Genomic DNA, 10,739 nt, shown 5'->3' with positions numbered 1-10,739 from the left:
TCTACAAAACAAACAACAACAAAACCCCCAAAAACCAACAATTGGCTGAGCTGGGGATGGTAGGTGGTGGAGTCCAGCTACTCAGGAGGCTGAGGCAGGAGAATTGCTTGAACTTAGGAGGCAGAGGTTGCAGTGAACCGAGATTTCGCCACTGAGGCAGGAGAATTGCTTGAACTTGGGAGGCAGAGGTTGCAGTGAACCGAGATTTCGCCACTGAGGCAGGAGAATTGCTTGAACTTGGGAGGCAGAGGTTGCAGTGAACCGAGATTTCGCCACTGCATTCCTGCTTGGGTGAAAGAGTGAGACCTTGTCTCAAAAAAAAAAAAAAAAAAAAAAAAAGTGCCCAGCATAGACAGTCTCTGCCCAGAGTAGAAGTGGTTTAATTAAAAATTTTTTTTTTTCTTTTTTAAAGACAGAGTCTCACTCTGTTGCCCAGGCTGGAGTGCAGTGGCACAATCTCGGCTCACTGCAACCGCCATCTCCTGGGTTCAAGCAGTTTCTTCTGCCTCAGCCTCCTGGGTAGCTGGGACGGGCTGTGTGTCACCATGCCAGGCTAATTTTTTATTTTTACTAGAGATGGGGTTTCACCATGTTGGCCAGGCTGGTCTCAAACGCCTGACCTCAGGTGATCCACCTGCCTCAGCCTCCCAAAGTGCTGGGATTACAGGCATGAGCCACCATGCCCGACCTAATCAAAACAATTTTAAGCACAATTAAAATCATTGTAATTCTATCTTTTCTCCTTGCTGACCTCACCAATGACCACTGTTTCACCATGTCATGTTCCAAAGTGTTTGGTATTAGTATACTATCAATTTCTTTCCTTCAGTTTTTTTTTTTTTTTTTTTTTTTAATTTTTTTTAGAGGAATCTTGTTGCCCAGGCTACAGTGCAATGGTGTGATCTCGGCTCACTACAACCTTGCAACCTCTGCCTCCTTGGTTTGAGCAATTCTCCTGCTTCAGCCTCCCCAGTAGCTAGAATTACAGGCTACACCTGGCTAATTTTTGTATTTTCAGTAGAGACAGGGTTTCACCATGTTGGCCAGGCCGGTCTGAAACCTAATCTCCTAATCTGCCCACCTGAGCCTCCCAAAGTGCTAGGATTGCAGGCATGAGCCACCACACCCACCTCTTTCCTTCTTAACATGCCTATTTTGCCTATTTTAAGGGTAAGCATTTATAGAAGACAAAGACAAAATTTAACCTCAACAAGACTGAAGAATGTCATTCCCTTTTGTTGAGATCTTTCATCCATTTTTTTCCCCCCGCTCTCTAATATCTCCATTTTCATCCTCTTACAATTTCTTCCTGGATAACATTTTTGGTCCCATTAGTATTACAGGTGATATAATGAATCTTGAAAGGAAAACTAAGCAGAATTTTGTCACTTGAATTTTTTGTTATTGAGCAAAGATCCAAGCTCTTAAAAACACACATTACTGCCAGGAGTGGTGGCTTATGCCTGTAATCCCAACATTTTGGGAAGCCGGAATGGGTGCATCACGAGGTCAGGAGCTTGAGACCAGCCTGGCCAAGATGGTGAAAACCTGTCTCTACTAAAAATACAAAAATTAGCTGGGCATGGTGGCGGCTGCTTGTAATCCCAGCTACTCTGGAGGCTGAGGCAGAAAATTGCTTGAACCCAGAGGTGGAGGTTGCGGTGAGCCGAGATCCTGCCACTGCACTCCAGCCTGGGCAACAGAGCAAGACTCTGTCTAAAAAAACAAAACAAAACAAAACAAAACAAAACAAAACAAAACAAAACAAAACAAAACCAACCACACACACATTGCTGATGTGGAAATATTTTTTTTCATCTCAAATATTACTGAGATGAAAACATTGAGCTGGGCTCAGTGGCTCACGCCTGTAATCGCAGCACTTTGGGAGGCGGAGGTGGAAGGATCACCTGATGTCAGGAGTTCGAGACCAGCCTGGCCAACATGGAGAAACTCCATCTCTACTAAAAACACAAAAATTAGCTGGGTGCGGTGGTGGGTGCCTGTAATCCCAGCTACTCGTGAGGCCGAGGCAAGAGAATTGCTTGAACCTGGGTGACAGAGGCTGCAGTGAGCTGAGATTGTGTCACTGCCCTCCAGCCTGGGTGACAAGGGAGACTGTGTCTCCAAAAAAAAAAAAAAAAGAAGAGAAGGCCGGGCCCGGTGGCTCACACCTGTAATCCCAGCACTTTGGGAGGCTGAGGTGGGTGGATCATGAGGTCAAGAGATCGAGACCATCCTGGTCAACATGGTGAAACCCCGTCTCTACTAAAAATACAAAAAAAAAAAAAAATTAGCTGGGCATGGTGGCACGTGCCTGTAATCCCAGCTACTCAGGAGGCTGAGGCAGGAGAATTGCCTGAACCCAGGAGGCGGAGGTTGCGGTGAGCCGAGATCGCGCCATTGCACTCCAGCCTGGGTAACAAGAGCGAAACTCCGTCTCAAAAAAAAAAAAAAAAAAAAAAAAAAAGAGAAATAACAATAGAATTCTCAGCTCCCAACTGACAGAATGAACCTCCTCTTGGCCAAGGAGGCCCCAGAGAAACTGAAGCTGAGTTTCCGGCCATGATGGAGGGGTCAGACACATCTCATTATCCCCTCGCCCTCAATAATCACCATCAGTCTTTCTAAGGGCCAAACAGAAACCAGCGCTTTCAAAAAACTCTACACTGATCATGTAGATAACTAGCTTATTTTCCCAGGTACAGAGAAAAGACAAGATGAGATGAATCATTCCTTCACCCCTCCCTGAGATTTCTGCTTCCTCCATTCTGTTTTTCTTCAAACATTCATCTTATCTTATGTAAAATGTAAATTTGTCGGGCACTAACTGAAGTCTCTCATAACTACGTAATTATTTAACCTCATTGTCCCTCCTCCCTTTTAAGGAAAATGTGGAATTACTAAACCTCTTGAGAACCTCTCCGGAAAACACAGCCACAGATGTGTCTGTGACTCACGTTTTTCCTGGGCGCACCCTCCAGCTGGTTCTATAAACCTTGATTGATTGGGACACCTGTCTCCATCACTCATTTTGGTTGTGGGGAAAAAACAATTAAGAAAAAGGAAGCAGAACTTGAAGATCTGGGAAAAATCTCAGCCTATCCGTATAGCGAAAAATGAGAAAGCTTGTTCTGAAAAGAACACCGAGGATGTGTTTACACAACCATATGGTGAAGAGATCTCTAGGCTCATGCCTGTAATCCCAGCACTTTGGGGTCTCTTGAGCCCATGAGTTCAAGATCAGCCTAGGCAACAGAGCGAGACCCTGTCCCTGTAAAAATATAAATAAATAAATAAATAAATAAATAAATAATAGATATCATGAGTAAAACTCATGGACTTCATCAGCATCTTGGGAGAACCCAGGAATGTAATGATACCAGTGAAGACGCTGCCAGTTTGAACTAAAGGGGGTGGAGAAAGCAGGACAGAATGAAAAGTAACACTCAGCCTTCTAGGAGTCTACAGGGCCAAACCACAGAGCTCAGCTGCAAATGTGTGCTAAGAATGAACCAGAAGGTGATTAAGGGATCATCAGGGGTGCCACCGCCCCACAGGTCCCGAACCAAAGTGTTTCTTTCCTCTTCTGTTTTCAAGGGCAGGGCTGTGTCTCCAGTTTCAGCCAGGACAATCCCATCCAGTGGCTCAGGGGCAGGCTGCCCTCTGAAGAAAGCTGTGTGGACAGGGCAGCTTGAGAGAGCCTAGGAGGTGATGCTGCCACCCTGGTGGGCCTTCAGGGCAGAGCATCAAACCAAAGAAGCTTATTCTCAAGTCTTGAGATCTAATGGCATTTGCCTTGCTAGGTTTTGCAGTTGCCTGAAAGCCGACACCCCTTTCCTCCTTATTTCTCCCTTTCGGTACGTCAATGTCTATCCCATCCCTGTCCCACCATCGTGTTTTGGAAGCACCTGTCTTGTGTGGGTTCATAGATTTACAGATAGAGAGCAGTTTGCCTTGAGATAAATCACACCTTGAGTCTCAGTCATACCCGATTTAAATGATACTTAAATGAGACTTTAGGTGAGTTGATGGTGTTGTAAGTTAAGACTTTGGAGGCTGTGGGAGTGGAGGTAATGTATTTTGCATACAAGAAGGACATACATTTTGGGGGCGCCAGGGGTGCAATGCTGTGGACAGCTGTGTCCCTCCAAAATTCACATGTTGAAGCTCTAACCCTCAGTGTGACTGTAGTTGGAGATAAGGCCGTTAGCAGGTAATTAAGGCTAAATAAGATCATAAGGGTTGGACCTTATTTGTTAAGACAGATCTGCCTCTCCCTTTTTCTCTCCCTCTCTGCCCCTCCTCCCTGCCTTTTCCCTTCCCTCTACTGTGTGGAGACACAGCAATAACATCATCTGTAAGTCAGGAAGAGAACTCTCACCAGGAACTGAATTGGCTTGTACCCTGATCTTGGACTTCTCAGCCTCTAGGGCTTCGAGAAATACGTTTCTGTTGTTTAGTCCGTCTCATCTGTGATGTTTTCTTGTGGCAGGCTGAGTGAAGACAGGGGGGATGGTGGAACATCTGATGATGGCAATGCCCTCAAACCCACCTTGTCCCAAACATCCCTTGAAGGTCCCAGAACCATTCCAGAGTGGGAAGTCCTGTCTTAGCGTTCAAAGTCTCAGTAGGTGTTACCCCAGCCCAATGTTTCCAGTTTTGGGCGAAACTCCTGAAGTGTCTGTAACAAAAATCCCATACACTGGACTCTTTTTTCATCTGTTTTATTAGCATCAATATATACAAAATGGAAAATGACTTAATTTCATTATTCTAGCTTAGAAAGTTTGTTTTGCTTTTTATTCTGTTTGGCAATAAAATGGAAATGAAAATTTCCCAGGAGAAAGCCTACCTTTGGGGGCGCTGAACAACTCAAACAATATCTGACCCCAAATGACCCATCATGCCTAGTCAAGGACATAGGAGGGTCATACCTTTCTGAGTTACTCTAAGGGCATTTTTGCCTGAGGGTCATGTCTCAGCCTAAAGCTACCCACATATTTGCCAAATCACTACTTCTTATACAACCCTCCTGATTATGTAGACACTTTGCTTCCTTCTGGACTGTTTGGCAGCTTTTCGAAGCTCTCAGCCTGAGGTTCTGTAGGCTCTCCAAGGGGCGAGCTTCAAAAGATCATAGTTAAAGCACATCTATGAAACTAGGTAAGAATGGCCATCAGGTGGCGATCAGAATACTTATGTTAGCTAAATAGTTCTACAGAAAAAAAAAAAAAAAAAAAAAAAAAAGCAAAAAGCTGAGCTCCAAGCTAAAGAGGATCGAGTGTGTGCATTTTTAAAGCACAGGGTGGTAGCTGACAGATACAGCTTATATGAATTAGCATGTAATACACGCCATCACATGCATTCTCTGAAGCTCACAATCTCTGTAAACGTATTTCCCCACTGTTTTAAAAACAAAGAGTGGCTTGTAGGAAGGCTCAGTCCATTCTCGAGTTTCTCAAGAGTGTATCCTATTCAAAAATATTTAATCCCAATGGGTTTTCATATGGATCTTATAAAAACAGACATATAAGAACCGTAATGAGATGCCTTGCACATTTTTGGCACTATTTTTTTTTTTACCTTTACATGTTACAAATACACATTCAGATATTTTAAAAAGAAAAAATAGACACCAACCTGTCTTTTCAATCACTGTACAGCGTTGAACTCATATGATCCATCTCTAGGCTAAAACAAACTTTTAAAACATGGTTACAGGTGTGGTACTACTAAGACAGAAGAACTGAGACACTTGTCTCCTGGAAAAAAAAAAAAAAAACTAAAAAACAAAAAAACCCAATGCCTTTTCTATCTCTCCAATAGCCAGTAAGAATACTTAGGATGTGGCCTGACTAGTTTTAGGGAGCAGGGTTAAAATTAAGATTTATATTTTGTAAGTCTTTATAAGAGGTAAATGTTTAGTTTTTACACAACCACAATATGTTCTAAAATGGAATATTATTAATAGTGTTTTCATCCCAGGTGACCGAGGATTGGGGTTAGAATAAGCATCAAATAAAACATACTGGGCTCTGCCTTTTATGGAAAGGCGACACTATTTGTGTTGTTATCTTTCTCTAAACATGACATTGTTCACTAATGACCTGGCACACTTCTCTGGTTCTTGCATTAAATGGGGGTGGGCTTTGGGTCCTGAAAAGTAGCCTTTAGCGATTTCTTGCCATGGACCACAAATGCATGCCTTCAGGAGTATATATGCAAGATTCTTTTCTGGAAGAAGGAAAATATTCTGGTCTTTGACCCCCAAGATCGAGGTCTAAATTCCTGCTGGCAGGGAGGGTATGCGTGTGCATAAAACCGACTTGCCCTATCTTGCTTAAGGTATTTCCAATGTAACCACCAAAACAGAGACTCCCCGCCATTCTCCCTACAGCCAGAAAGGGCTTTTCTTGTTTGAAAACCAGACTTGAATCACTTCCAGTGAGACTGGGAGGGCACCAAAGAGGAATCCACATGCCACTGAGCCTGTGTGCCTCTCCAAGCCATTGGCTGTCACCACCATGTCACCGGTCCCAGGGAGGTGACTCTGCTTCACACATAGTATTTCTTCCATGCACCTGTACCCTCCACCTTCTCTTTATTCCTGTATTTAGAAAAGAATCTTCCAAAGAGTCACACACTTATCAATTTCACTGGGTTGGGGAAAACACACCCTGATAAAACAGGAGGAATGCCTGTGTGATTAGATGTGGGGCTATGGAATCCCTTCTGGATGAAATTCCTCTCTCTGTCTTCATTGATGTTCTGGTCAGATGATGCAGGATTCCACTGGATGATTTGCTGTGATTTAAAACCCCCTGCCCCTGTTCCCTGTACCTCCCCTGTCAGCATTCACACCACCCTCCAACATCCAGACAGAGCTTCAGAGAATAGAAAAGTAGTTTCTTCTCCTAGGATCCTCCCACCCCCTGAAATCCTTGATGGCAAGTGTGTTCTGAAGATGACACCTTTTAGAAACAGTGCACTTGAGTCTCCTCTATTTCGAGGGCTGAGATATTCCAGAACCCCAGGAGAAAACAGAGCTCACTCCTGGATTTCCAAACATGGCACCTCCTTTTTCCCATCACAAATCCTTGTCACTATGTGAGTGGGGCCGCCAGAGCCTCCCAAGCCTGTGTGTTTATTACCACAGCTTGAGAGTGGCTTGTTGAACATGAGGATCAATTCTGGCACTTGTAGCTTAAATTACGTGCTCTTTCATCCTTGAAAGAGTGTCAAAGAAAAGAACATTTTATTAACCCAATTCCCTCACCCAATGATCTCCCTTACCCAATTCTTCACTGGGACTCTCAAATCTCTCATTTTCTCTGAAAAATTCCCTTTGGTCATTTATCACCTTTTTAGAGAGAAAACATTTTCTTATTTTGTCATTGTCCAGCGAGGCCAGAGGGGTAAGACAATGTTTACATAACGCCCACGCTGCCTTCAGAAGAACCTTGAGAGGGAGGGGCTCTGGGAAACCCTCCAGAAGCGGGTTAAATGGGAGGAGAGGGCACAGAATCTGTTTCAGAGCACAGCTTCCCACTTGGGTTTAAGCACCCATGCTAAATTCCAACCCAAGCTAAGCCAACAAGAAGTACCCTTTCCAACCTAATCTTGGGACTTAGATTTGTACTGAAAACACCACGGGCATGGATCCCAAAGACGCATGCAATTCGATGCAGCCTTAGCATGGCATTGCTGATGGGAGAAACTCCATCTGTTGTTTTATGTTTTTGCTGCCGCTGTTTGCCATTTTGCAAGTCTTCAGAACGGAGGCTGTCACGTGAATTTGGCTGAGGCCGCAAAACATCCAAACCCACACCTATTTCACTTTTAAATATAATAAATACAGGGAAGAAAACAGTAAACCTTCAATAAAGAGTCTAACGAAAAGACTGTCGACACTCTGGGGTTTCAATCAAATGCCACATGGTCTCTGGATGAATGTCTCGAGGAGATTGTGGTTGAGTTCACATCTGCAAGTCCCCTTCTCAAGTGTAGCTCTCTTTAGATAGAAACCTCATACTCTCTGGTTTCCTGCAAGAGAGAGAAGCAGAGATTTGTCAAACCTTTGCGTGGTAGAGTGACATACGCAGGGAGATGCAGTTCTTGGCACCTCCCTATGCCCATGGTCTTGGTCATGACCTTGCAGTGCCCTCCCTCTCTGACCCTGACTTGCTATGGCCAATGGGTTGTAAGGAAATGGTGTACAACAGCTGCTCAAAACATGCTTGTGTGTTTCTGCTTACAACCTGCCCATCTGTCATCACCATGAGCAAGGCATGCCCTGCTGGACTTCAGTCCCTGCAGGAAAATGAGCAGAACTGAGTCAGCCAACCACTAACCAGCCAGTACCAGGATTACCACCCAGCTAAGATGAGCCCAAAACACTGCCCTGGAGACTAATGAGCAAATGAATGCTTGTTGCATGAAGCCATCGAGTTTGGAGATGTTTGTTACTCAGCATATAGCTCTAGGTCACTGAGACACTTTACTAATAAGTATTCATAATATCTAGTCTCCAAAATTCTCCTTTATATCAGTCTGACCTTTTCTCATTATTTCAAACTACATAGAATGCAATATAACATATGCCCTGATCTACCATTGCCATCTGAAATGACTACAACAGTGGGTAGTTTTATTCCTTCAATATTTATGGAGTGTGAATCATGTATTCCAAGCCCCAGGGACAAGGAGCAAGGAGATAGAAGAAGTCACAGGGTCAGCCCTGGAAGTTGTCACCGTTGTAGGCTTTAATGGAGTCTCCAGCTCCTGTTTGTCTAACACAGATATACAATCACATCTATGCTTCACGGTAGATGGGAGTGTGGTGGGCAGGCTCCAAGTGGTCCCCATGATCCCCACCTCCTGGAGCTCATGCCCTTGTGTGGCCCCCTCCTTTTAAGGGTAGGTAGAGACTGTGACTTGATTCTAACCAGAATACAAAGGTGCTAGGATGTCACTTCTGTGTTTACATGACACACTATTGTGACTTGTCTCTTGCAAGATGACTCTCTCTTGCTGGCTTTGAAGAAGCCAACTGTCATGCCATCAGCTTCTCTATGGAGAGACCCACACCCAAAAAACTAAGGGTGGACCCTAGGTAACAGCCTGCAAGAAATTGAGGCCCTCATTCTAACAACCTGCAAGGAACTGAATGCTGTCAACAACCACATGAGTCCAGATGTGGATCCTTCCCTGGTTGAGCCTCAGATGAGACTGCAGCCCAGTTGCTGCCTTGTTTGTAGCCTGTGAGCCATGAAGCAGAGGGTCTAGCTAGGCAGTGCCTGGATTCCTGACTTACAGAAACTATGAGCTAACAAATGTGTGCTGTTTTAGGCCCCTAAGGTGCAGTAACATTGTTACACAACAAGAGATAACCAACACAGGAGATCAGAGGAAGTGGAGGTGAAGGAAGGTTGGCAGGACAAGAAACAAGTCAGGCTTATTCTCACAAACTTTGGGAGGTGGCTGTACATCGTTACCCAGTGCATTTGAAGGATGGTGGTTTTATAAAGTCACGACCAGCCTTTTGCTTCCTCGTATGTGTGCTGGACCTTTGCACATGCTCTCCCTTCTGTCTGGGATCGTCTTCAGCCCACAATTCGAGTTCTATCCACTTCCCATGTCTCAGTTTTACTCTCACTTTCTCAACGATGGCTTCCCCAACCCCCTTTAAATATCCCCATTATACATTCTCCTAGCACCCTATTCAATTTTTTCATAGTCCTCAAAAAGTAGAATTTGTTGTAATAGAAATATTCCTGGGCACACTGGATTGTCAGGTTCAAGGGAGGCGGAATAGCATCATGATTAAGAGTGTCAGGTTGAATTTGCATCCTCGCTTCGGGCTGTGCATCCTGGCTGTGCGCCACCTTGGCCAAATTATTCTTTTCTCTCTCTGGACCTCAATGTCTTCATCAATCCATTAGAGATAACTGTGTAGCCTACTGCAGACAGCTGCAAGGATTCAAAGAGATTATGCATTTAAAGCGCCCAGCACATGGCGTGTATTATTGTTAATAATCGTTCACCAGACTGCAAGCTCATTCATGGTGGAATCTGTGTCTGTTTGGGTTCATGACTGTCTTCCTAGCATGGGGATGTTTCATACTGCCATTGAATGAAGTGGGGAGCCCAGTGGGATGTATGGGAATGCTGCACGTTGACACCAGACCACCGGTGGTCTGCTTTCTGTGGGTCTTGGGTGCAGCCTTTACTTTCTATGGGTGTTCTGCTGACAGTAATCAGCCTCCCGGGTTCATCTTCAGCACCAATCACGTGTGAGTTCTCCCAGCAGTTACCTCTTTAGGGGTCTTTGTGGGAATAAGACAGGACCACTGGCTGTGCCTCTTGTGAGTAGTAGAAAATGAAACGTCTCATCTTATTGTTGGCGAATTCAGAGCCAAGAGGAGGGAACTGGGAAGAGATGAGAGAGACCAACTCACCCCTGTCTCATAAATGGGGTTGTCAAACTCGGTTTCCACGGTGATCTGGCTGTAGGGGTGGGAGTACATCAGAGGCAGGCGGAGGTTGGAATAGTAGCGACATCTGGAGGAGAGAAAGGAGAGAGAAGTTACTTCTCCCCGGCGAGGAGACACATTACAATATTGAACGGGAACAGTTGGTGCCACTTCCTGAGCAGCGGCACCTCTGTGAATGACAACGAGGATGTGGGCAAACAGCCTTTTGCAGGCGAGAATCCTAGTGAGGTGAAAGCAGAAATC

The 10,739-nt window shown here is 44.7% G+C and overlaps 1 protein-coding gene across 5 annotated transcripts in view; it reads right to left on the bottom strand.

Moving 5' to 3' along the window:
• Window positions 1-4,711: 4,711 nt before the first annotated feature.
• The window catches only part of SEZ6L (seizure related 6 homolog like), a 219,827-nt gene continuing 213,799 nt past the window's right edge, over window positions 4,712-10,739 (bottom strand). For all 5 annotated transcript variants that reach the window (XM_039462528.2, XM_039462529.2, XM_074391112.1 and 2 more), the window contains 2 exons: window positions 10,461-10,563; window positions 4,712-8,046 (listed from right to left, as the gene is read on the bottom strand). In XM_039462528.2, coding sequence (XP_039318462.1) covers window positions 8,017-8,046; window positions 10,461-10,563 — 133 coding nt within the window. In that variant the 3' untranslated portion in view covers window positions 4,712-8,016. The remainder of the gene's footprint in view (window positions 8,047-10,460; window positions 10,564-10,739) is intronic.

Source organism: Saimiri boliviensis, chromosome 21, assembly GCF_048565385.1.
Source record: "Saimiri boliviensis isolate mSaiBol1 chromosome 21, mSaiBol1.pri, whole genome shotgun sequence".
NCBI lineage: Eukaryota > Metazoa > Chordata > Mammalia > Primates > Cebidae > Saimiri > Saimiri boliviensis.
This window is presented reverse-complemented; position numbering and strand designations above follow the sequence as displayed.